General features: G+C 46.6%; 1 protein-coding gene across 1 annotated transcript; it reads right to left on the reverse strand.

Annotated features, from left to right (window-relative positions):
- Positions 1 to 488: 488 nt before the first annotated feature.
- Positions 489 to 25,970, reverse strand: LOC129823759 (uncharacterized). The gene is made up of 10 exons (XM_055882720.1): positions 24,409 to 25,970; positions 24,014 to 24,236; positions 23,828 to 23,933; positions 22,688 to 22,835; positions 20,292 to 20,339; positions 19,969 to 20,046; positions 7,016 to 7,153; positions 3,972 to 4,055; positions 3,728 to 3,778; positions 489 to 3,585 (listed from the first exon to the last, which is right to left on the reverse strand). The coding sequence occupies exons 1-10, from the start codon at positions 25,369 to 25,371 to the stop codon at positions 3,475 to 3,477; spliced, it is 1,950 nt and encodes a 649-aa protein (XP_055738695.1). The 5' UTR covers positions 25,372 to 25,970; the 3' UTR covers positions 489 to 3,474.
- Positions 25,971 to 27,180: the final 1,210 nt, after the last annotated feature.

The following is a 27,180-nucleotide window of genomic DNA, read 5'->3' on the forward strand; positions in this document are numbered from 1 at the left end:
TGAAGCAAAGTACAGAGAGATCCTTGATGAAAATCTGCTCCAGAGCGCTCAGGACCTCAGACTGGGGCGAAGGTTCACCTTCCAACAGGACAACAACCCTAAGCACACAGACAAGACAACGCAGTAGTGACTTCAGGACAAGTCTCTGAATGTCCTTGAGTGGCCCAGCCAGAGCACGGACTTTAACCCGATCAAACATCTCTGGAGAGACCTGAAAATAGCTGTGCAGCAACGCTTCCCATCCAACCTGACAGAGCTTGAGGATCAGCAGAGAAGAATGGGACAAAATCTCCAAATACAGTTGTGCCAAGCTTGTAGCGTCATAGCCAAGAAGACTCGAGGCTGTAATCGCTGCTAAAGGTGCTTCAAGTCAAGGGGTCTGAATAATTTCCGAATGCAGTGTGTGTGTGTGTATGTATGTATGTATGTATGTATGTATATATATATATACATACACACAGTACCACTCAAAAGTTCAGACACACCTACTCATTCAAGGGTTTTTCTTTATTTTTCTATTTTCTACATTGTAGAATAATAGAGAAGCATCAAACTATGACATTTTTAGTTTTATTTAACAAGGCATGTCAGTTAAGAACAAATTCTTATTTACAATGACGGCCTACGCCGGGCCAATTGTGCGCCGCCCTATGGTACTCCCAATCACGGCCGGATGTGATGCAGCCTGGATTTGAACCAGGTACTGCAGTAACACCTCTTGTGTCTTAGACCACTGCGCCACTCGGGAGGCCTGTATCATAACACAAATAGAATCATGTAGTAACCAACAAAGTATATTTCATATTCTTCAAAGTAGCCACCCTTTGCCTTGAGGACAGCTTTGAACACTCTTGGCATTCTTTCAACCAGCTTCACCCGGAATGCTTTTCCAACAGTCTTGAAGGAGTTCCCACATATGCTGAGCACTTGTTGGCTGCTTTTCCTGCCTTTCGGTCCAACTCATCCCAAACCATCTCAATTGGGTTTAGGTTGGGTGATTGTGGAGGCCAGGTCATGATGCAGCACTCCATCACTGTCCTTCTTGGTCAAATTGCCCTTAGACAGCCTGGAGGTGTTTTGGGTCATTGTCCTGTTGAGAAACAAAAAATGGATAGTCCCACTAAGAGCAAACCAGATGGGATGGCGTATTGCTGCAGAATGCTGTGGTAGCCATGCTGGTTAAGTGTGCCTTGAAATCTAAATAAATCACAGACAATGTCACCAGCAAAACACCATCACACCTCCTCCATGCTTCACGGTGGGAACCACACATGCAGAGATCTTCTGTTCACCAACTCTGCGTCTCACAAAGACACGGTGGTTTGAACCAAAAATCACAAATTTGGACTCATCAGACCAAAGGACAGATTTCCACCGGTCTAATGTCCATTGGTCGTGTTCCTTGGCCCAAGCAAGTCTCTTCTTCTTATTGGTGTTCTTTAGTAGTGGTTTATTTGCAGCAATTCAACCATCAAGGCCTGATTCACGCAGTCTCCTCTGAACAGTTGATGAAATGTACCTGTTACTTGAACTCTGAAGCATTTATTTTGGCTGCAATTTCTGAGGCTGGTAACTCTAACGAACTTATCCTCTGCAGCAGAGGTAACTCTGGGTCTTCATTTCCTGTGGCGGTCCTCATGAGAGCCAGTGTCATCATTGATCTTGATGTTTTTTTGCAACTGAAGAAACTTTCAAAGTTCTTGAAATGTTCCATATTGACTGATCTTCATGTCTTAAAGTAATGATGGACTATCATTTCTCTTTGCTTTTTGAGCTGTTCTTGCCATATATGGACTTGGTCTTTTACCAAATAGGGCTATCTTCTATATACCACCCCTACCTTGTCACAACACAACCGATTGGCTCAAACGCATTAAGGAAGAAATTCCACAAATGAACAAGGCACACCTGTTAATTGAAATGCATTCCAGGTGACTCCATCATGAAGCTGGTTGAGATAATGTCAAGTGTGAGCAAAGCTGTCATCAAGGCAAAGGGTGGCTACTTTAATGAATCTCAAATATAAAATATAATTTGATTTGTTTTACACTTTTTTGGTAACTACATGTTTCCATGTGTTATTTCATAGTTTTGATGTATTCACTATTATTCTACAATGTAGAACGTAGTAATAATAAAGAAAAATCCTGTATTGAGTACGTGTCCAAATGTATGTATATATATCTCACCATTATTCATAATCTCAACATGCATATCAAATCTGTTAAGTGAAAATATGTACAATACATTAGGTAAAATAATGCACACAGAGTGGCTCTAAATCAAATTAATTTAGTTACTTTAACATTATTATGTACATATACTTTACAATAACTTTGTTCAATATTGGGGCGGCAGGTTGCCAAGTGGTTAGAGCCAGTAACCGAAAGGTTGCTGGATCAAATCCCCGAACTGACGAGGTAAAAATCTGTCGTTCTACCCCTGAACAAGGCAGTTGTTCCCCGGTAGCCCTTCATTGTAAATAAGAATTTGTTCTTAACTGACTTGCCTGGTTAAATAAAAATACCAGATTATGTCTTTCTTGAAAGTAAGGTGACAAAGACACAAAAACATTATGTATCCTTCTGGGACTGTATTCTCAAAGCTTCTCCGAGCAGTCCTACCTTAACACGCTTTATGAATAAGGGCCCTGATTTACTTTTTAATGGCTCAAAACCTGATCCAAATTAACCTCCTGCTGACCTGTTACAGAACTGAGCCTCCGGGAGATAGACATGACATAATAGGAAAACTTAAGTCTTAAAGGTAAATTGCAAATCTAACTGACAAAGTGACAACAGAATACATTTAAATGAATGCAATTTTTCCAATTCAAAAAAACTTAAATTTGACCCATACAGAAATGTCTAAAACACAAACTATAACGAAATTGTGAACAAAAACTAGATAGAATACTTTCCGTATGTTCAATACATTCAATGGTAAGTTGCTATTCGGTCTGCCGCCTTCAACAATAGTCTAAGCGTTGTTGAAGCTCATGTAGAATTATGCAATAAACATTGAAAAACAGTGGACACACGTATATAGAGTTGCCTCAGACTTTGTTAAGTCAGTAAGTACCAAGTTCATACAAGTTCTTTATAAAATAAAAATGTCAACATCTAGGAGACCAACTAGTCTGCTGTCATTACAGACTGTTCACAACATATTTTGTTACACCATAAGCTAAAATAAATACCAGCTAGTCAGTCTGCTACCATGCGGCTTGAAATGACAGGTTGTCAGAATATGGGGTGGAGATGCTTCTCCACTAATTAGATATATCAGCTAACACAATGACAGGGTCCAAACCAACCCCCCCCCCCCCCATTTTCTATGGCTCAAGGATTCTTGAAAGACAGGACAATCTCAACTTTTTTTTACCATTGCAAAACATTTTGCTACAGTGTGCCTTAATTAGTATGACCCAGGTGAGGTGAGTGAGGATGGTGAAAAGGTGAAAGGTCCATTTTGTCAGCCCTGTAGCTTGCATTCACAGAGCTCTCTGTAGATTCTCTTTCGCACAGTCGGCATGTCCCCTTGGGAGAATTGCAGCGGTTTCCCCAAAGCAAGGCACCTGCAGTACTGAGAGAAAGGTACACGAATGAACAGGGTGAGTGAGACAGAAAGTAATACTTTATTAAGATTGCACTGACACAGAGGTACATGACGATAAAAGCAGACAATTCAAATAATCAAGGATATATATTTTTAAATACACTGGTACCTCTAACACAAAAACTCCACAGTCGTTTTCATTTGTCTGTTGTGGTATTCTCTGCGAAAAATCAATAGGAGTTAGACACCCAAAACAGTGATTATCATGGGCTACATTTCAAATGGCATTTTTGGCAGGATTTCTGCAGGCAATCCCTTAAAGACCAGTATTTTTGTTCTATTGTGTTAAAAAATGATCAAGCAAACATTAAAACTCAATTTCAAAGATCCACACACAGCTCAATGTATCATACCTCGTTGATATACATCTTCCAGCCATTTTGAAATGCAGTTTGCTTCCTCTCCTTCGCTTCAGTATGTATGTACCTTAAAACATTCTATAGAATGGAAAGGGGGGAGAAAAAATTAAATGTTGACTTCGTCTACATTAAATCAGGTGAAATAGCATTTTAATGATTGGAAATTGTATTTGTTCAAGTAACAAATACAATTTTAAGCAAGTAACAATTTAATTAAGCTATGATAAAACATGAATATATTAGGGATGTGACAAATAAAAACCATTTTTTATTCGTTTTCCATTAAATTATAATAAAATACAATTCCACGTGAATAAAAATGTTTGTGTTAAGACTCGATTCCACTAGGAATCGACTGCTAAGATTGGTATTTTTGGAACTTGAAACGGAGGAGACTGATTAGTTGCTGTACTGCCGAGAACACAAACACAAAGGGGAGAGGCACAGTATAGGCAGGTTGGCCACCAGGCAGAGAGAGGAAGAACCGTGTACTAGACCTATCTATCTCGCAATCTGTCTTGCAACTTCAGTAAAGCAGGGCCTATCATCAATAAATAGGCTGGCATATTCCACACGCAACAGACCGAAGACTGAACACACACTGGCAACATTGGCGAAGAGAAAGAGCAGGCGAGACAGCACAAGGGAGAGTGGGGGCGGGGCAGGCAGGCCAGCTCGAGGGAGAGAGAGGGGGCAGGCAGGCCAGCTCGAGGGAGAGAGAGGGGGCAGGCAGGCCAGCTCGAGGGAGAGAGAGGAGGGGGCAGGCAGGCCAGCTCGAGGGAGAGAGAGGAGGGGGCAGGCAGGCCAGCTCGAGGGAGAGAGAGGAGGGGGCAGGCAGGCCAGCGCGAGAGAGAGAGAGGAGGGGGGAGGCAGGCCAGCGCGAGGGAGAGAGGGGAGGGGGCAGGCAGGCCAATGCGAGGGAGAGAGAGGAAGGGGCAGGCAGGCCAGCGTGGGGAGAGAGAGGAGGATGCAGGCAGGCCAGCTCGAGGGAGAGAGAGGAGGATGCAGGCAGGCCAGCTCGAGGGAGAGAGAGGAGGATGCAGGCAGGCCAGCTCGAGGGAGAGAGAGGAGGGGGGAGGCAGGCCAGCGCGAGGGAGAGAGAGGAGGGGGCAGGCAGGCCAATGCGAGGGAGAGAGAGGAAGGGGCAGGCAGGCCAGCGCGAGAGAGAGGAGGGGGGAGGCAGGCCAGCGCGAGAGAGAGGAGGGGGGAGGCAGGCCAGCGCGAGAGAGAGAGAGGAGGGGGGAGGCAGAACAGCGCGAGAGAGAGAGAGGAGGGGGGAGGCAGAACAGCGCGAGAGAGAGAGAGGAGGGGGGAGGCAGAACAGCGTGAGAGAGAGAGAGGAGGGGGCAGGCAGAACAGCTCGAGGGAGAGAGAGGAAGGGGGAGGCAGGCCATTGAGAGAGAGAGAGGGGGCAGGCAGGCCAATGCGAGGGAGAGAGAGGAGGGGGGAGGCAGGCCAGCGCGAGAGAGAGAGAGGAGGGGGGAGGCAGGCCAGCGCGAGAGAGAGAGAGGAGGGGGGAGGCAGGCCAGCGCGAGAGAGAGAGAGGAGGGGGGAGGCAGGCCATTGAGAGAGAGAGGGGGCAGGCAGGCCAATGCGAGGGAGAGAGAGGAGGGGGGAGGCAGGCCAGCGCGAGGGAGAGAGAGGAGGGGGGAGGCAGGCCAGCGCGAGGGAGAGAGAGGAGGGGGGAGGCAGGCCAGCGCGAGGGAGAGAGAGGAGGGGGGAGGCAGGCCAGCGCGGGGGAGAGAGAGGAGGGGGGAGGCAGGCCAGCTCGAGGGAGAGAGAGGAGGGGGGAGGCAGGCCATTGAGAGAGAGAGGGGGCAGGCATGCCATTGAGAGAGAGAGGGGGCAGGCAGGCCAATGCGAGGGAGAGAGAGGAGGGGGGAGGCAGGCCAGCGCGAGAGAGAGAGGAGGGGGGAGGCAGGCCAGCGCGAGAGAGAGAGAGGAGGGGGGAGGCAGGCCAGCGCGAGAGAGAGAGAGGAGGAGGCAGGCCAGCGCGAGAGAGAGAGAGGAGGGGGGAGGCAGGCCATTGAGAGAGAGAGGGGGCAGGCAGGCCAATGCGAGGGAGAGAGAGGAGGGGGGAGGCAGGCCAGCGCGAGGGAGAGAGAGGAGGGGGGAGGCAGGCCAGCGCGAGGGAGAGAGAGGAGGGGGGAGGCAGGCCAGCGCGAGGGAGAGAGAGGAGGGGGGAGGCAGGCCAGCGCGAGGGAGAGAGGGGAGGGGGCAGGCAGGCCAGCGCGAGAGAGAGAGAGGAGGGGGGAGGCAGGCCAGCTCGAGGGAGAGAGAGGAGGGGGCAGGCAGGCCAGCTTGAGGGAGAGAGAGGAGGGGGGAGGCAGGCCAGCGCGAGGGAGAGAGAGGAGGGGGGAGGCAGGCCAGCGTGAGAGAGAGAGAGGAGGGGGGAGGCAGGCCAGCGTGGGGAGAGAGAGGGGCAGGCAGGCCAGTGTGCATATGTCTTGTCTTGCATGCCTCCCAAATTCACCAAAGTAGCCAAAAGTTTGCCTCTTCCTCTCTGGTTTTTATTTAAATTACACAACTTTCCCCAGGTCTTTATAGCCATATAATCCAGTTAGGCTACACACAGAAAATAATATGTTTTGTGAAAAATGCACAGTGATTTTAAATTTGTGGGCAAAAAAAATAAAACATGTTTTTCAGTTAAGGATTTTTCTTAAAGGTAAGGATCTCGATTTTGTTTAAACATTTACATCACTGGAATGTATATTGTGTTATTGAATATGGACACATTCACTACTGGTTAAGTCATTCCACAATGTGCAGGGCAAGGGTATGGATGAAATGAAAGCATTCCTTTCAGTCAAGTGAGATATTTAGCCACAGTAGCATATTATAGCTAAAATAAAATAAAGCATTTTCATGTTCATCCTATTAAAATATGCTTGAGTCTTCCCTACCACCAATGCATTCAGACACACATAAAGCTGGTGTAGGGAGGCATCAGTTGTGAGGTCTGATTTAGATTTGATCTCAATGAGAATAACCTGTAGAAACAAAAGTTAAATCAGTAAAAGTTATGTCAACGTTACCTCAGCAGCCTCCTTGAAAACGATGCCCTGGGAGTCGTAGAGGTGGATCCTCTTGCTGGCGGTGTCAGCCGTCACCAGACACCAGTGGATCTCCAGGTGAATGGGTATCAGCAGCAGAGCCTTGGAGAAGAGATCCACCTGCAGGACACAGGGGAACAGACGCCAGGGATGTGTTCAGTAGGGTAGAAAACGGTTTGCACGAAGTGAAACAGACGCCAGGGATGTGTTCAGTAGGGTAGAAAACGGTTTGCACGAAGTGAAACAGACGCCAGGGATGTGTTCAGTAGGGTAGAAAACGGTTTGCACGAAGTGAAACAGACGCCAGGGATGTGTTCAGTAGGGTAGAAAACGGTTTGCACGAAGTGAAACAGACGCCAGGGATGTGTTCAGTAGGGTAGAAAACGGTTTGCACGAAGTGAAACAGACGCCAGGGATGTGTTCAGTAGGGTAGAAAACGGTTTGCACGAAGTGAAACAGACGCCAGGGATGTGTTCAGTAAGGTAGAAAACGGTTTGCACGAAGTGAAACAGACGCCAGGGATGTGTTCAGTAGGGTAGAAAACGGTTTGCACGAAGTGAAACAGACGCCAGGGATGTGTTCAGTAGGGTAGAAAACGGTTTGCACGAAGTGAAACAGACGCCAGGGATGTGTTCAGTAGGGTAGAAAACGGTTTGCACGAAGTGAAACAGACGCCAGGGATGTGTTCAGTAGGGTAGAAAACGGTTTGCACGAAGTGAAACAGACGCCAGGGATGTGTTCAGTAGGGTAGAAAACGGTTTGCACGAAGTGAAACAGACGCCAGGGATGTGTTCAGTAGGGTAGAAAACGGTTTGCACGAAGTGAAACAGACGCCAGGGATGTGTTCAGTAGGGTAGAAAACGGTTTGCACGAAGTGAAACAGACGCCAGGGATGTGTTCAGTAGGGTAGAAAACGGTTTGCACGAAGTGAAACAGACGCCAGGGATGTGTTCAGTAGGGTAGAAAACGGTTTGCACGAAGTGAAACAGACGCCAGGGATGTGTTCAGTAAGGTAGAAAACGGTTTGCACGAAGTGAAACAGACGCCAGGGATGTGTTCAGTAGGGTAGAAAACGGTTTGCACGAAGTGAAACAGACGCCAGGGATGTGTTCAGTAGGGTAGAAAACGGTTTGCACGAAGTGAAACAGACGCCAGGGATGTGTTCAGTAGGGTAGAAAACGGTTTGCACGAAGTGAAACAGACGTCAGGGATGTGTTCAGTAGGGTAGAAAACGGTTTGCACGAAGTGAAACAGAAGCCAGGGATGTGTTCAGTAGGGTAGAAAACGGTTTGCACGAAGTGAAACAGACGCCAGGGATGTGTTCAGTAGGGTAGAAAACGGTTTGCACGAAGTGAAACAGACGCCAGGGATGTGTTCAGTAGGGTAGAAAACGGTTTGCACGAAGTGAAACAGACGCCAGGGATGTGTTCAGTAGGGTAGAAAACGGTTTGCACGAAGTGAAACAGACGCCAGGGATGTGTTCAGTAGGGTAGAAAACGGTTTGCACGAAGTGAAACAGACGCCAGGGATGTGTTCAGTAGGGTAGAAAACGGTTTGCACGAAGTGAAACAGACGCCAGGGATGTGTTCAGTAGGGTAGAAAACGGTTTGCACGAAGTGAAACAGACGCCAGGGATGTGTTCAGTAAGGTAGAAAACGGTTTGCACGAAGTGAAACAGACGCCAGGGATGTGTTCAGTAGGGTAGAAAACGGTTTGCACGAAGTGAAACAGACGCCAGGGATGTGTTCAGTAGGGTAGAAAACGGTTTGCACGAAGTGAAACAGACGCCAGGGATGTGTTCAGTAGGGTAGAAAACGGTTTGCACGAAGTGAAACAGACGTCAGGGATGTGTTCAGTAGGGTAGAAAACGGTTTGCACGAAGTGAAACAGAAGCCAGGGATGTGTTCAGTAGGGTAGAAAACGGTTTGCACGAAGTGAAACAGACGCCAGGGATGTGTTCAGTAGGGTAGAAAACGGTTTGCACGAAGTGAAACAGACGCCAGGGATGTGTTCAGTAGGGTAGAAAACGGTTTGCACGAAGTGAAACAGACGCCAGGGATGTGTTCAGTAGGGTAGAAAACGGTTTGCACGAAGTGAAACAGACGCCAGGGATGTGTTCAGTAGGGTAGAAAACGGTTTGCACGAAGTGAAACAGACGCCAGGGATGTGTTCAGTAGGGTAGAAAACGGTTTGCACGAAGTGAAACAGACGCCAGGGATGTGTTCAGTAGGGTAGAAAACGGTTTGCACGAAGTGAAACAGACGCCAGGGATGTGTTCAGTAGGGTAGAAAACGGTTTGCACGAAGTGAAACAGACGCCAGGGATGTGTTCAGTAGGGTAGAAAACGGTTTGCACGAAGTGAAAGACGCCAGGGATGTGTTCAGTAGGGTAGAAAACGGTTTGCACGAAGTGAAACAGACGCCAGGGATGTGTTCAGTAGGGTAGAAAACGGTTTGCACGAAGTGAAACAGACGCCAGGGATGTGTTCAGTAGGGTAGAAAACGGTTTGCACGAAGTGAAACAGACGCCAGGGATGTGTTCAGTAGGGTAGAAAACGGTTTGCACGAAGTGAAACAGACGCCAGGGATGTGTTCAGTAGGGTAGAAAACGGTTTGCACGAAGTGAAACAGACGCCAGGGATGTGTTCAGTAGGGTAGAAAACGGTTTGCACGAAGTGAAACAGACGCCAGGGATGTGTTCAGTAGGGTAGAAAACGGTTTGCACGAAGTGAAACAGACGTCAGGGATGTGTTCAGTAGGGTAGAAAACGGTTTGCACGAAGTGAAACAGAAGCCAGGGATGTGTTCAGTAGGGTAGAAAACGGTTTGCACGAAGTGAAACAGACGCCAGGGATGTGTTCAGTAGGGTAGAAAACGGTTTGCACGAAGTGAAACAGACGCCAGGGATGTGTTCAGTAGGGTAGAAAACGGTTTGCACGAAGTGAAACAGACGCCAGGGATGTGTTCAGTAGGGTAGAAAACGGTTTGCACGAAGTGAAACAGACGCCAGGGATGTGTTCAGTAGGGTAGAAAACGGTTTGCACGAAGTGAAACAGACGCCAGGGATGTGTTCAGTAGGGTAGAAAACGGTTTGCACGAAGTGAAACAGACGCCAGGGATGTGTTCAGTAGGGTAGAAAACGGTTTGCACGAAGTGAAACAGACGCCAGGGATGTGTTCAGTAGGGTAGAAAACGGTTTGCACGAAGTGAAACAGACGCCAGGGATGTGTTCAGTAGGGTAGAAAACGGTTTGCACGAAGTGAAACAGACGCCAGGGATGTGTTCAGTAGGGTAGAAAACGGTTTGCACGAAGTGAAACAGACGTCAGGGATGTGTTCAGTAGGGTAGAAAACGGTTTGCACGAAGTGAAACAGAAGCCAGGGATGTGTTCAGTAGGGTAGAAAACGGTTTGCACGAAGTGAAACAGACGCCAGGGATGTGTTCAGTAGGGTAGAAAACGGTTTGCACGAAGTGAAACAGACGCCAGGGATGTGTTCAGTAGGGTAGAAAACGGTTTGCACGAAGTGAAACAGACGCCAGGGATGTGTTCAGTAGGGTAGAAAACGGTTTGCACGAAGTGAAACAGACGCCAGGGATGTGTTCAGTAGGGTAGAAAACGGTTTGCACGAAGTGAAACAGACGCCAGGGATGTGTTCAGTAGGGTAGAAAACGGTTTGCACGAAGTGAAACAGACGCCAGGGATGTGTTCAGTAGGGTAGAAAACGGTTTGCACGAAGTGAAACAGACGCCAGGGATGTGTTCAGTAGGGTAGAAAACGGTTTGCACGAAGTGAAACAGACGCCAGGGATGTGTTCAGTAGGGTAGAAAACGGTTTGCACGAAGTGAAACAGACGCCAGGGATGTGTTCAGTAGGGTAGAAAACGGTTTGCACGAAGTGAAACAGACGCCAGGGATGTGTTCAGTAGGGTAGAAAACGGTTTGCACGAAGTGAAACAGACGCCAGGGATGTGTTCAGTAGGGTAGAAAACGGTTTGCACGAAGTGAAACAGACGCCAGGGATGTGTTCAGTAGGGTAGAAAACGGTTTGCACGAAGTGAAACAGACGCCAGGGATGTGTTCAGTAGGGTAGAAAACGGTTTGCACGAAGTGAAACAGACGCCAGGGATGTGTTCAGTAGGGTAGAAAACGGTTTGCACGAAGTGAAACAGACGCCAGGGATGTGTTCAGTAGGGTAGAAAACGGTTTGCACGAAGTGAAACAGACGCCAGGGATGTGTTCAGTAGGGTAGAAAACGGTTTGCACGAAGTGAAACAGACGCCAGGGATGTGTTCAGTAGGGTAGAAAACGGTTTGCACGAAGTGAAACAGACGCCAGGGATGTGTTCAGTAGGGTAGAAAACGGTTTGCACGAAGTGAAACAGACGCCAGGGATGTGTTCAGTAGGGTAGAAAACGGTTTGCACGAAGTGAAACAGACGCCAGGGATGTGTTCAGTAGGGTAGAAAACGGTTTGCACGAAGTGAAACAGACGCCAGGGATGTGTTCAGTAGGGTAGAAAACGGTTTGCACGAAGTGAAACAGACGCCAGGGATGTGTTCAGTAGGGTAGAAAACGGTTTGCACGAAGTGAAACAGACGCCAGGGATGTGTTCAGTAGGGTAGAAAACGGTTTGCACGAAGTGAAACAGACGCCAGGGATGTGTTCAGTAGGGTAGAAAACGGTTTGCACGAAGTGAAACAGACGCCAGGGATGTGTTCAGTAGGGTAGAAAACGGTTTGCACGAAGTGAAACAGACGCCAGGGATGTGTTCAGTAGGGTAGAAAACGGTTTGCACGAAGTGAAACAGACGCCAGGGATGTGTTCAGTAGGGTAGAAAACGGTTTGCACGAAGTGAAACAGACGCCAGGGATGTGTTCAGTAGGGTAGAAAACGGTTTGCACGAAGTGAAACAGACGCCAGGGATGTGTTCAGTAGGGTAGAAAACGGTTTGCACGAAGTGAAACAGACGCCAGGGATGTGTTCAGTAGGGTAGAAAACGGTTTGCACGAAGTGAAACAGACGCCAGGGATGTGTTCAGTAGGGTAGAAAACGGTTTGCACGAAGTGAAACAGACGCCAGGGATGTGTTCAGTAGGGTAGAAAACGGTTTGCACGAAGTGAAACAGACGCCAGGGATGTGTTCAGTAGGGTAGAAAACGGTTTGCACGAAGTGAAACAGACGCCAGGGATGTGTTCAGTAGGGTAGAAAACGGTTTGCACGAAGTGAAACAGACGCCAGGGATGTGTTCAGTAGGGTAGAAAACGGTTTGCACGAAGTGAAACAGACGCCAGGGATGTGTTCAGTAGGGTAGAAAACGGTTTGCACGAAGTGAAACAGACGCCAGGGATGTGTTCAGTAGGGTAGAAAACGGTTTGCACGAAGTGAAACAGACGCCAGGGATGTGTTCAGTAGGGTAGAAAACGGTTTGCACGAAGTGAAACAGACGCCAGGGATGTGTTCAGTAGGGTAGAAAACGGTTTGCACGAAGTGAAACAGACGCCAGGGATGTGTTCAGTAGGGTAGAAAACGGTTTGCACGAAGTGAAACAGACGCCAGGGATGTGTTCAGTAGGGTAGAAAACGGTTTGCACGAAGTGAAACAGACGCCAGGGATGTGTTCAGTAGGGTAGAAAACGGTTTGCACGAAGTGAAACAGACGCCAGGGATGTGTTCAGTAGGGTAGAAAACGGTTTGCACGAAGTGAAACAGACGCCAGGGATGTGTTCAGTAGGGTAGAAAACGGTTTGCACGAAGTGAAACAGACGCCAGGGATGTGTTCAGTAGGGTAGAAAACGGTTTGCACGAAGTGAAACAGACGCCAGGGATGTGTTCAGTAGGGTAGAAAACGGTTTGCACGAAGTGAAACAGACGCCAGGGATGTGTTCAGTAGGGTAGAAAACGGTTTGCACGAAGTGAAACAGACGCCAGGGATGTGTTCAGTAGGGTAGAAAACGGTTTGCACGAAGTGAAACAGACGCCAGGGATGTGTTCAGTAGGGTAGAAAACGGTTTGCACGAAGTGAAACAGACGCCAGGGATGTGTTCAGTAGGGTAGAAAACGGTTTGCACGAAGTGAAACAGACGCCAGGGATGTGTTCAGTAGGGTAGAAAACGGTTTGCACGAAGTGAAACAGACGCCAGGGATGTGTTCAGTAGGGTAGAAAACGGTTTGCACGAAGTGAAACAGACGCCAGGGATGTGTTCAGTAGGGTAGAAAACGGTTTGCACGAAGTGAAACAGACGCCAGGGATGTGTTCAGTAGGGTAGAAAACGGTTTGCACGAAGTGAAACAGACGCCAGGGATGTGTTCAGTAGGGTAGAAAACGGTTTGCACGAAGTGAAACAGACGCCAGGGATGTGTTCAGTAGGGTAGAAAACGGTTTGCACGAAGTGAAACAGACGCCAGGGATGTGTTCAGTAGGGTAGAAAACGGTTTGCACGAAGTGAAACAGACGCCAGGGATGTGTTCAGTAGGGTAGAAAACGGTTTGCACGAAGTGAAACAGACGCCAGGGATGTGTTCAGTAGGGTAGAAAACGGTTTGCACGAAGTGAAACAGACGCCAGGGATGTGTTCAGTAGGGTAGAAAACGGTTTGCACGAAGTGAAACAGACGCCAGGGATGTGTTCAGTAGGGTAGAAAACGGTTTGCACGAAGTGAAACAGACGCCAGGGATGTGTTCAGTAGGGTAGAAAACGGTTTGCACGAAGTGAAACAGACGCCAGGGATGTGTTCAGTAGGGTAGAAAACGGTTTGCACGAAGTGAAACAGACGCCAGGGATGTGTTCAGTAGGGTAGAAAACGGTTTGCACGAAGTGAAACAGACGCCAGGGATGTGTTCAGTAGGGTAGAAAACGGTTTGCACGAAGTGAAACAGACGCCAGGGATGTGTTCAGTAGGGTAGAAAACGGTTTGCACGAAGTGAAACAGACGCCAGGGATGTGTTCAGTAGGGTAGAAAACGGTTTGCACGAAGTGAAACAGACGCCAGGGATGTGTTCAGTAGGGTAGAAAACGGTTTGCACGAAGTGAAACAGACGCCAGGGATGTGTTCAGTAGGGTAGAAAACGGTTTGCACGAAGTGAAACAGACGCCAGGGATGTGTTCAGTAGGGTAGAAAACGGTTTGCACGAAGTGAAACAGACGCCAGGGATGTGTTCAGTAGGGTAGAAAACGGTTTGCACGAAGTGAAACAGACGCCAGGGATGTGTTCAGTAGGGTAGAAAACGGTTTGCACGAAGTGAAACAGACGCCAGGGATGTGTTCAGTAGGGTAGAAAACGGTTTGCACGAAGTGAAACAGACGCCAGGGATGTGTTCAGTAGGGTAGAAAACGGTTTGCACGAAGTGAAACAGACGCCAGGGATGTGTTCAGTAGGGTAGAAAACGGTTTGCACGAAGTGAAACAGACGCCAGGGATGTGTTCAGTAGGGTAGAAAACGGTTTGCACGAAGTGAAACAGACGCCAGGGATGTGTTCAGTAGGGTAGAAAACGGTTTGCACGAAGTGAAACAGACGCCAGGGATGTGTTCAGTAGGGTAGAAAACGGTTTGCACGAAGTGAAACAGACGCCAGGGATGTGTTCAGTAGGGTAGAAAACGGTTTGCACGAAGTGAAACAGACGCCAGGGATGTGTTCAGTAGGGTAGAAAACGGTTTGCACGAAGTGAAACAGACGCCAGGGATGTGTTCAGTAGGGTAGAAAACGGTTTGCACGAAGTGAAACAGACGCCAGGGATGTGTTCAGTAGGGTAGAAAACGGTTTGCACGAAGTGAAACAGACGCCAGGGATGTGTTCAGTAGGGTAGAAAACGGTTTGCACGAAGTGAAACAGACGCCAGGGATGTGTTCAGTAGGGTAGAAAACGGTTTGCACGAAGTGAAACAGACGCCAGGGATGTGTTCAGTAGGGTAGAAAACGGTTTGCACGAAGTGAAACAGACGCCAGGGATGTGTTCAGTAGGGTAGAAAACGGTTTGCACGAAGTGAAACAGACGCCAGGGATGTGTTCAGTAGGGTAGAAAACGGTTTGCACGAAGTGAAACAGACGCCAGGGATGTGTTCAGTAGGGTAGAAAACGGTTTGCACGAAGTGAAACAGACGCCAGGGATGTGTTCAGTAGGGTAGAAAACGGTTTGCACGAAGTGAAACAGACGCCAGGGATGTGTTCAGTAGGGTAGAAAACGGTTTGCACGAAGTGAAACAGACGCCAGGGATGTGTTCAGTAGGGTAGAAAACGGTTTGCACGAAGTGAAACAGACGCCAGGGATGTGTTCAGTAGGGTAGAAAACGGTTTGCACGAAGTGAAACAGACGCCAGGGATGTGTTCAGTAGGGTAGAAAACGGTTTGCACGAAGTGAAACAGACGCCAGGGATGTGTTCAGTAGGGTAGAAAACGGTTTGCACGAAGTGAAACAGACGCCAGGGATGTGTTCAGTAGGGTAGAAAACGGTTTGCACGAAGTGAAACAGACGCCAGGGATGTGTTCAGTAGGGTAGAAAACGGTTTGCACGAAGTGAAACAGACGCCAGGGATGTGTTCAGTAGGGTAGAAAACGGTTTGCACGAAGTGAAACAGACGCCAGGGATGTGTTCAGTAGGGTAGAAAACGGTTTGCACGAAGTGAAACAGACGCCAGGGATGTGTTCAGTAGGGTAGAAAACGGTTTGCACGAAGTGAAACAGACGCCAGGGATGTGTTCAGTAGGGTAGAAAACGGTTTGCACGAAGTGAAACAGACGCCAGGGATGTGTTCAGTAGGGTAGAAAACGGTTTGCACGAAGTGAAACAGACGCCAGGGATGTGTTCAGTAGGGTAGAAAACGGTTTGCACGAAGTGAAACAGACGCCAGGGATGTGTTCAGTAGGGTAGAAAACGGTTTGCACGAAGTGAAACAGACGCCAGGGATGTGTTCAGTAGGGTAGAAAACGGTTTGCACGAAGTGAAACAGACGCCAGGGATGTGTTCAGTAGGGTAGAAAACGGTTTGCACGAAGTGAAACAGACGCCAGGGATGTGTTCAGTAGGGTAGAAAACGGTTTGCACGAAGTGAAACAGACGCCAGGGATGTGTTCAGTAGGGTAGAAAACGGTTTGCACGAAGTGAAACAGACGCCAGGGATGTGTTCAGTAGGGTAGAAAACGGTTTGCACGAAGTGAAACAGACGCCAGGGATGTGTTCAGTAGGGTAGAAAACGGTTTGCACGAAGTGAAACAGACGCCAGGGATGTGTTCAGTAGGGTAGAAAACGGTTTGCACGAAGTGAAACAGACGCCAGGGATGTGTTCAGTAGGGTAGAAAACGGTTTGCACGAAGTGAAACAGACGCCAGGGATGTGTTCAGTAGGGTAGAAAACGGTTTGCACGAAGTGAAACAGACGCCAGGGATGTGTTCAGTAGGGTAGAAAACGGTTTGCACGAAGTGAAACAGACGCCAGGGATGTGTTCAGTAGGGTAGAAAACGGTTTGCACGAAGTGAAACAGACGCCAGGGATGTGTTCAGTAGGGTAGAAAACGGTTTGCACGAAGTGAAACAGACGCCAGGGATGTGTTCAGTAGGGTAGAAAACGGTTTGCACGAAGTGAAACAGACGCCAGGGATGTGTTCAGTAGGGTAGAAAACGGTTTGCACGAAGTGAAACAGACGCCAGGGATGTGTTCAGTAGGGTAGAAAACGGTTTGCACGAAGTGAAACAGACGCCAGGGATGTGTTCAGTAGGGTAGAAAACGGTTTGCACGAAGTGAAACAGACGCCAGGGATGTGTTCAGTAGGGTAGAAAACGGTTTGCACGAAGTGAAACAGACGCCAGGGATGTGTTCAGTAGGGTAGAAAACGGTTTGCACGAAGTGAAACAGACGCCAGGGATGTGTTCAGTAGGGTAGAAAACGGTTTGCACGAAGTGAAACAGACGCCAGGGATGTGTTCAGTAGGGTAGAAAACGGTTTGCACGAAGTGAAACAGACGCCAGGGATGTGTTCAGTAGGGTAGAAAACGGTTTGCACGAAGTGAAACAGACGCCAGGGATGTGTTCAGTAGGGTAGAAAACGGTTTGCACGAAGTGAAACAGACGCCAGGGATGTGTTCAGTAGGGTAGAAAACGGTTTGCACGAAGTGAAACAGACGCCAGGGATGTGTTCAGTAGGGTAGAAAACGGTTTGCACGAAGTGAAACAGACGCCAGGGATGTGTTCAGTAGGGTAGAAAACGGTTTGCACGAAGTGAAACAGACGCCAGGGATGTGTTCAGTAGGGTAGAAAACGGTTTGCACGAAGTGAAACAGACGCCAGGGATGTGTTCAGTAGGGTAGAAAACGGTTTGCACGAAGTGAAACAGACGCCAGGGATGTGTTCAGTAGGGTAGAAAACGGTTTGCACGAAGTGAAACAGACGCCAGGGATGTGTTCAGTAGGGTAGAAAACGGTTTGCACGAAGTGAAACAGACGCCAGGGATGTGTTCAGTAGGGTAGAAAACGGTTTGCACGAAGTGAAACAGACGCCAGGGATGTGTTCAGTAGGGTAGAAAACGGTTTGCACGAAGTGAAACAGACGCCAGGGATGTGTTCAGTAGGGTAGAAAACGGTTTGCACGAAGTGAAACAGACGCCAGGGATGTGTTCAGTAGGGTAGAAAACGGTTTGCACGAAGTGAAACAGACGCCAGGGATGTGTTCAGTAGGGTAGAAAACGGTTTGCACGAAGTGAAACAGACGCCAGGGATGTGTTCAGTAGGGTAGAAAACGGTTTGCACGAAGTGAAACAGACGCCAGGGATGTGTTCAGTAGGGTAGAAAACGGTTTGCACGAAGTGAAACAGACGCCAGGGATGTGTTCAGTAGGGTAGAAAACGGTTTGCACGAAGTGAAACAGACGCCAGGGATGTGTTCAGTAGGGTAGAAAACGGTTTGCACGAAGTGAAACAGACGCCAGGGATGTGTTCAGTAGGGTAGAAAACGGTTTGCACGAAGTGAAACAGACGCCAGGGATGTGTTCAGTAGGGTAGAAAACGGTTTGCACGAAGTGAAACAGACGCCAGGGATGTGTTCAGTAGGGTAGAAAACGGTTTGCACGAAGTGAAACAGACGCCAGGGATGTGTTCAGTAGGGTAGAAAACGGTTTGCACGAAGTGAAACAGAAGCCAGGGATGTGTTCAGTAGGGTAGAAAACGGTTTGCACGAAGTGAAACAGACGCCAGGGATGTGTTCAGTAGGGTAGAAAACGGTTTGCACGAAGTGAAACAGACGCCAGGGATGTGTTCAGTAGGGTAGAAAACGGTTTGCACGAAGTGAAACAGACGCCAGGGATGTGTTCAGTAGGGTAGAAAACGGTTTGCACGAAGTGAAACAGACGCCAGGGATGTGTTCAGTAGGGTAGAAAACGGTTTGCACGAAGTGAAACAGACGCCAGGGATGTGTTCAGTAGGGTAGAAAACGGTTTGCACGAAGTGAAACAGACGCCAGGGATGTGTTCAGTAGGGTAGAAAACGGTTTGCACGAAGTGAAACAGACGCCAGGGATGTGTTCAGTAGGGTAGAAAACGGTTTGCACGAAGTGAAACAGACGCCAGGGATGTGTTCAGTAGGGTAGAAAACGGTTTGCACGAAGTGAAACAGACGCCAGGGATGTGTTCAGTAGGGTAGAAAACGGTTTGCACGAAGTGAAACAGAAGCCAGGGATGTGTTCCGTAGGGTAGAAAACGGTTTGCACGAAGTGAAACAGACGCCAGGGATGTGTTCAGTAGGGTAGAAAACGGTTTGCACGAAGTGAAACAGACGCCAGGGATGTGTTCAGTAGGGTAGAAAACGGTTTGCACGAAGTGAAACAGACGCCAGGGATGTGTTCAGTAGGGTAGAAAACGGTTTGCACGAAGTGAAACAGACGCCAGGGATGTGTTCAGTAGGGTAGAAAACGGTTTGCACGAAGTGAAACAGACGCCAGGGATGTGTTCAGTAGGGTAGAAAACGGTTTGCACGAAGTGAAACAGACGCCAGGGATGTGTTCAGTAGGGTAGAAAACGGTTTGCACGAAGTGAAACAGACGCCAGGGATGTGTTCAGTAGGGTAGAAAACGGTTTGCACGAAGTGAAACAGACGCCAGGGATGTGTTCAGTAGGGTAGAAAACGGTTTGCACGAAGTGAAACAGACGCCAGGGATGTGTTCAGTAGGGTAGAAAACGTTTTGAACGAAGTGAAACAGAAGCCAGGGATGTGTTCAGTAGGGTAGAAAACGGTTTGCACGAAGTGAAACAGACGCCAGGGATGTGTTCAGTAGGGTAGAAAACGGTTTGCACGAAGTGAAACAGAAGCCAGGGATGTGTTCAGTAGGGTAGAAAACGGTTTGCACGAAGTGAAACAGACGCCCGGGATGTGTTCAGTAGGGTAGAAAACGGTTTGCACGAAGTGAAACAGACGCCAGGGATGTGTTCAGTAGGGTAGAAAACGGTTTGCACGAAGTGAAACAGACGCCAGGGATGTGTTCAGTAGGGTAGAAAACGGTTTGCACGAAGTGAAACAGACGCCAGGGATGTGTTCAGTAGGGTAGAAAACGGTTTGCACGAAGTGAAACAGACGCCAGGGATGTGTTCAGTAGGGTAGAAAACGGTTTGCACGAAGTGAAACAGACGCCAGGGATGTGTTTAGTAGGGTAAAAAACGGTTTGCACGAAGTGAAACAGACGCCAGGGATGTGTTCAGTAGGGTAGAAAACGGTTTGCACGAAGTGAAACAGTGGTTGTGCTCATTAGAATACGGAATGTAAAAATAAAAAAAGTTGTAATGGAAAGCTAAAATGAACGACCCTGGGGTCAATTCCATTATCACCAATAAAAGTTGATGTACATCACAAATAATCTCCTGAATTGAAACAGAACAGACCCCATCTCCAATGTTTATCAGAAGCTTTTGAGTGACATCCATTCTGAAAGATCAAAACAAAGTTCAACAATCTGAAATTCAGCCTTTACCTTCTTGGTCCACCTCTTCACCCCTTCATATCCTTTGGTCATGAGCTGTCGGTGGAAGAAGCTGTTAAAGAAATGGACCTAGAAAAGTAAAAAAATAAAAAAACGTTCATTCAGGAACCAAGACCACATGCATCAAATGGAGGGACGACAATCAAAGTTGCTCCCATTTGTTATATAAGTGCAACTGCATCAGGACTCAGGCTATTGTTGAATTTCTACCCCTCTGTGATCAGACTCATTATTATAAATGTAACACATCATTATAATACATTATGAATATTTCTTGATAGAATGGAGGAAATATAATGGGAAATAAAACCTACCTTGTGTTGTGCAGACTCCATGATTAATTCTCCATACATATTCATGACCTTACAATGAAAATTGAAATAGAAATTATACAATGACTGAGGTTGAAGTGCAGACTGACAACTTTAATTTGAGGGAATTATCAACTGAAATTACAGCACGTTTAGTACATAGTGCCCCTATTTTAGGGGAACGAAAGTATTGGGACAAATTCCTTTGTGTGTATTATAGTCAAAAGTTTAGTATTTGGTCCCATATTCCTAGCAATCAATCTTTACATGAAGCTTGTGACAAATTTGTTGGATGCATTTGCTGTGTGTTTCGGTTGTGTTTCAGATTATTTTGTGCCCATTAGAAATGAATGGTAAATAACGTAGTGTCATTTGAGTCAAACAGTTCTACATTCATGTGGATGCTACCATGGTTAAGGATATTCCTAAATGAATCGAATGCAGAAATATCATACCCTTCAAAAAATGCTAACTCACGAATATTGTATTGGTGAGAGGTCGGCATGTCTTGGGGTATGATATTTGTGTGACTAACTTCCTCACTCATCATTATTCACAATTCATTCAGGACCGTATATAACACTATATATCAGTCTATGGATATATACCACCGTTCAAAAGTTTGGGGTCACTTAGAAATGTCCTTGTTTTTGAAAGAAAAGCACATTTTTGGTCCATTAAAATAACATCAAATTGATCAGAAATACAGTGTAGACATTGTTAATGTTGTAAATGACTATTGTAGCTGGAATGCCAGTCACTTTGGTAAAAATAGAAAAGAATAGAGGGCCTAGAGAGCTGCCCTGCTGTACACCACACTTTACATGTTTAACATTAGAGACGCTTCCATTAAAGAAAACCCTTTGAGTTCTATTAGCTCTGAATCCACGATATGGCAGAGGTTGATTTTTTATGGATTATCTACATAGGCATAGAGGCCCATTATCAGCAACCATAACTCCTGTGTTCCAATGGCACGTTGTGTTAGCTAATCCAAGTTTATAATTTTAAAAGGTTAACTGATCATTAGAAAAGCCTTTTGCAATTATGTTAGCACAGCTGAAAACTGTTGTTCTGATTAAAGAAGCAATAAAACTGGCCTTCTTTAGACTAATTGAGTATCTGGAGGATCATCATTTGTTGGTTCGATTACAGGCTCAAAATGGCCAGAAACAAAGAACTTTCTCCTGAAACTCGTCTGGTTGGGCAAATCAAGGACAGTCAGAGACTTGTCCCGAAGCTACTCCTTCGTTGTCTTGGCTGTGTGCTTATGATCGTTGTCCTGTTGGAAGGTGAACCTTTGCCCAAGTCTGAGGTCCTGAGCGGTCTGAAGCAGGTTTTCATGAAGGATCTCGCTGTACTTTGCTCCATTCATCTTTGCCTTGATCCTGACTTGTCTCCCTGCCGCTGAAAAACATCCACACAGCATGATGCTGCCACCACCATGCTTCACCGTAGGGATGGTGCCAGGTTTCCTCCAGACGTGACGCTTGGTATTCAGGCCAAAGACTTCAATCTTGGTTTCATCAGACCAGAGAATCTTGTTTCTCAAGGTCTGAGAGTCTTTAGGTACCTTTTGGCAAACTCCAAACGGGCTGTCATGTGCCTTTTACTGAGGAGTAGCTTCCGTCTGGCCACTCTACCATAAAGGCCTGATTGGTGGAGTGCTGCAGAGATGGTTGTCCTTCTGGAAGATTCTCCCATCTCCACAGAGGAACTCTGGAACTCTGTCAGAGTGACCATCGGGTTCTTGGTCACCTATGTGACCAAGGCCCTTATTCCTCCGATTGCTCAGTTTGGCCGGGCGGCCAGCTCGAGGAAGAGTCTTGATGGTTCCAAACTTTTAATTTAAGAATGATGGAGGCCACTGTGTTACTGGGGATCTTCAACGCTGCAGACATTTTCTGGTACCCCTCCCAGATCTGTGCCTTGACACAATCCTGTCTCTGAGCTCTACAGACGAATTCTTCGACCTTATGGCTTGTTTTTTGCTCTGACATGCACTGTCAGCTGTGGGATCTTATATAGACGGTTGTGCACCTTTCCAAATCTTGTCCAATCAATTGAATTGACCACAGGTAGACTCCAATCAAGTTGTAGAAACATCTCAAGGATGATCAATAGAAACAATATGCACCTGAGCTCAATGTTCAAGTCTCATAGCAAAGGGTCTGAATAAAGTATTTATGTTTTTTATTTATTTTCTAAAATGTCAAATAACCTCTTTTCGGTTTGTCAATATGGGGTATTGTGTGTAGATTCCTGAGGATTTTTATTTAATCCAGTTATGAATAAGGCTGTAACGCATCAAAAATTTGTTAAAGTCAAGGGGTTTGAATACTTTCCAAAGGCACTGTATATCATGGTAAAATTGGTGGATTTGGGTCAAAGGCACCAACCTGGTCATTGAGCCAGTTCTGATCGTCCAGCGTAGACAAGTCTTCCAGTGTCAGAGTGTGCTTGTTGTAGACCACCTGGAAAGCGGGCATCATTCTATGCGCTAGGACAGCCTGGTACTTCATTACTACTGCAGAGATTAAATACTTCCTATGAAAGAGGGCAGAACAGAACATTGTTTTGTTCTTTAGTAGAGAGCCTCATAATTCCTAGGGCCCTGAGTTTTTCCTTGACCATGTGAACTCAACAGGATAGGCTATACCTTGGGTCTAAAGTTGTCCAGGGCCAGAGATATAAGATACAGCTAGGGCCTAGAGCAGGGTTGCCCAACCCTCTTCCAGTTCTACTGTCCTGTAAGTTTTCAGTCCAACCCTAACCTAAAATACTTGATTCAGCTTGGTGTGCAGCTAATAAACAGCTAATAAATAGAATCAGGTGTGGTAAATTACAGTTGGGCTGAAAACCTACAGGACGGTAGATCTCTAGAAAGAGGGTTGGACTGAAAACCAACAGGACGGTAGATCTCTAGAAAGAGGGTTGGACTGAAAACCAACAGGACGGTAGATCTCTAGAAAGAGGGTTGGACTGAAAACCAACAGGACGGTAGATCTCTAGAAAGAGGGTTGGACTGAAAACCTACAGGACGGTAGATCTCTAGAAAGAGGGTTGGACTGAAAACCAACAGGACGGTAGATCTCTAGAAAGAGGGTTGGACTGAAAACCAACAGGACGGTAGATCTCTAGAAAGAGGGTTGGACTGAAAACCTACAGGACGGTAGATCTCTAGAAAGAGGGTTGGACTGAAAACCAACAGGACGGTAGATCTCTAGAAAGAGGGTTGGACTGAAAACCAACAGGACAGTAGATCTCTAGAAAGAGGGTTGGACTGAAAACCTACAGGACGGTAGATCTCCAGGAAGAGGGTTGCACTGGAAACCAACAGGACGGTAGATCTCTAGGAAGAGGGTTGCACTGGAAACCTACAGGACAGTAGATCTCCAGGAAGAGGGTTGGGCAGCCCTGGCCTAGTATACCCAAGTCAGGCCACATGATCAGGAAAAACAGGGCATACTACTCATATTGCATTATGAAGTGAGGGAACTAAAACCATGTCTTCTCTGTTGTATTTATTATGTACTTGCCCCTTAGTAAGGTCAGTGTTCAGCTTCTTGTTAAGGTGCTTCAGTACATCGCTCTTGCTCAATGGGATGAAACTTCCGTACTTCACATAGAAGCAGTCAAGGAACTCTACGGAGATAGAAAGAACATTAGACACTCAAGGCAGCACTTAAGGAAACATTTTAAAAGTTTAAGAAAAACAAATGTACCATGGATGAGCGTCGTTGTTGCTTCCCAGCTGACGTCCGTGGACGCCCACTGGCTCTGAGGTAGATGCAGCACTGCTCGCTTTGTCACCAATGTGTCCTGTTTAGTGGCGGTGGCCGCATCCCTAGCTCTGACTATGCCCTGGTCCTCCTCCTTGACAGGGTTGCTACACAGCACTGATGTGCCCACAGACGGACACACCTTCTGTTCCAAACTCCCCTTTGCCTAAATAAGTAAACAGTATTTAGCTATTTTGGATTTTATTGCTGTCAGTATGGGTCTCTTGTATTGATTTATAAATGTGTTTGGATAGGCCTGAGCATATAAATGGATGACATGTACATGCTCATGGACTTTGTATTGACTGCTATGTTGGTGTAATGCAATTTGAACTTGCCTGGCTGTCCTCTGCACTGTCCAGGCCTTGACCATCACATGCAATGGCCGTAGTGACCACTTCTTTTCCTTTGCGTACCTTCTGCCATTTCTGACTTTCCTCCAATTCCCCAGTGTATTTATAAGACATCTGTGTGTTGACAATAGACAGGAGTCTCCTGGTTTCCGCCAGTCTTTTAGCTCTGATCATGGAGAACCAGTGGAGACACCTGGCTCTCCGCCACTTTCTGTGCCCCCGCTTCAGCCACACCTGGCACCAGAACTGGATGTTACACCGGCGCCGCGAATGCCTCTTGTGTCGCATGGAGAGAGGAGAGACTCCTTTTCTGTTGTGCTTTAGGCCCCTTTTCAGGCATTGTCTATGGTTTGTGGATCTAATGGGGGCTGTGGTTGTGGTTAGGGATGGGTCGTGGACCTGTGCCACAGGGCTGCAGCAGAGGTAAGAGGCGTGTGTGACTGGCAGGGGCTGTCTATTGATGTGCACTGTGGAGGGAGGGCAAGGGGAGTGCATGGAGGGGGACTGACTCAGGGGCAGGTCAGAGCAGGTATGAGACACAGAGATCTGCTTTAGATCTGATCTCAGATTTGCTTGAGTGTTGTCTGTGGGAGCAATGCACTCAGAGTCAGGTTCAAGCCCATGGTTGCTAATAGCTACACTAGGGAGGACTGGAGCAGAGACAATGGAAGGCTCCACTTTAAGTTTGTGCTTTATCCTGCTCTTGTGTGAGAGAGGGACTAATAGCTCTAGCCGTGTGTTTGACTGGACGGCTGAGAGCTTACCGCTTTTGAGTGAATGACTCGAATAGGTCATGGTCTCCAGGGTATGGCTCCCCATTTGAGTGCCTTCAGTTGGGTCCGAGGAAGGAAAACAAGACACCTGACCCTTGCCTTCTATTTTTCCCTTCTTTGCCTCCTCAGCCGACTGGCTAGACGTACTATAGACACCACACGCTGAGAAAAACATGCCCTTAAGATGCCTAATTTAACTAATATATAACTCAAATAGCTAGTTCACAGTAGCGTTACCTACTCTCTGGCAATGTACATACTGGCACGGCAATACAATGTTTTGATTATTGGCTACTGTGAATCCTAACTACCGGTATGCTAGCTAGCTAACTTGAACCACGTTTGAAGCTAGCCCGCATGTGTCATGTCAGAGCCTCCAACAACACACCGAAAGGATTTGGGACCAAAGCGTGCAGCAAAAAAAATTCTCTAACCAAAATGTAGCACACACTATTAGACGTCAGCATGTTTAGTATTGTCTTGACTGACTCCAATTAATTCAGAAATATGTAGCAACATGTATTTACCCAAATGAACCGATACCTGGACCACATAATTTTCGTGTATACTCTCTTCGCCTGGACGACCAGACGCCTGTTGCAAAATACATCACGACTGATTGTGTCATGTGTCGATTTCATGCAAGCGGTCGCACATTGAATACGTCACGACACTGGCTTCCGTGGTCACTAGTTACCACAGCCACAAAGAAGTAAAAATTGAATTTATCGTACAAATTCATGAAAACAAACATTTGCTTTTTGGTATTCATTCAAGGGTAGAGTTAGGTATAAGGTTAGCAGAGTGGGTAAGGTTTCAAGAAGATACATTGTAGAGATAGGCGGGATTAAACCATAATTATGACTTTGTAGCTATGATAACTAGATACGACCGGTACCAATCGGAATTTATCAAGAAAAAAAGTGATCAGAATAATACGTTCAATAATAATAAATACATGAATTGATTCAATTTCAATAAATGAGGGTCAATCAAATACAGCCCGTGGGTTTTTGAAAAAAGTAAATAAAATGATGAGAGATGCCACGTTATGCCATTTTGCTAAATTTACATCCATACATGTCAATGTATGTGTTATTTTCATGTGTGTGCGTGTGTGTGTTTGTCTCTCTCTCAATAAAATATTTTCAATTTAAGGGGATTTATTGGCATGGGAAACATATGTTTACATCTCCAAAGCAGGTGAAATAGATAATAAACAAAAGTGAAATAAACATAAAATGAACAGTAAACATTACATTCACAAAAGTTCCAAAATAATAAAGACATTTCAAATGTCATATTATGTCTATATACAGTGTTGTAACGATGTGAAAAAAAAGTGAAAATAAATAAACATAAATATAGGTTGTATTTACAATGGCGTTTGTTCTTCACTGGTTGCCCTTTTCTTAGGGCAAAAGGTCACAAATCTTGCTGCTGTGATTGCACACTGTGGTATTTCACCCAATAGATATGGGAGTTTATCAAATTGGATTTGTTTTCGAATTCATTGTGGGAAATATGTGCCTCTAATATGGTCATATATTTGGCATGAGGTTAGGAAGTGCAGCTCAGTTTCCAACTCATTTTGTGGGCAGTGTGCACATAGTCTGTCTTCTCTTGAGAGCCAGGTCTGCCTTCGGCGGACTTTCGCAATAGCAAGGCTATGCTCACTGAGTCCGTACATTGTCAAAGATTTCCTTCATTTTGGGTCAGTCACAGTGGGCAGGTATTCTGCCACTCTGTACTCTCTGTTTAGTGCCAAATAGCATTCTAGTTTGCTCAGTTTTTTGTAAATTCTTTCCAATGTGTCAAGTAATTAGCTTTTTGTTTTCTCATGATTTAGTTGGGTGTAATTGTGTTGCTGTCCTGGGGCCCTTTGGGGTGTGTTTGTGTTTGTGAAAAGAGCCCCAGGACCAGCTTGCTTAGGGGCCTCTTCTCCAGGTTTATTTCTCTGTAGGGGAAGGCTTTGTTATGGAAG

Source organism: Salvelinus fontinalis, chromosome 26, assembly GCF_029448725.1.
Source record: "Salvelinus fontinalis isolate EN_2023a chromosome 26, ASM2944872v1, whole genome shotgun sequence".
Classification (NCBI taxonomy): domain Eukaryota; kingdom Metazoa; phylum Chordata; class Actinopteri; order Salmoniformes; family Salmonidae; genus Salvelinus; species Salvelinus fontinalis.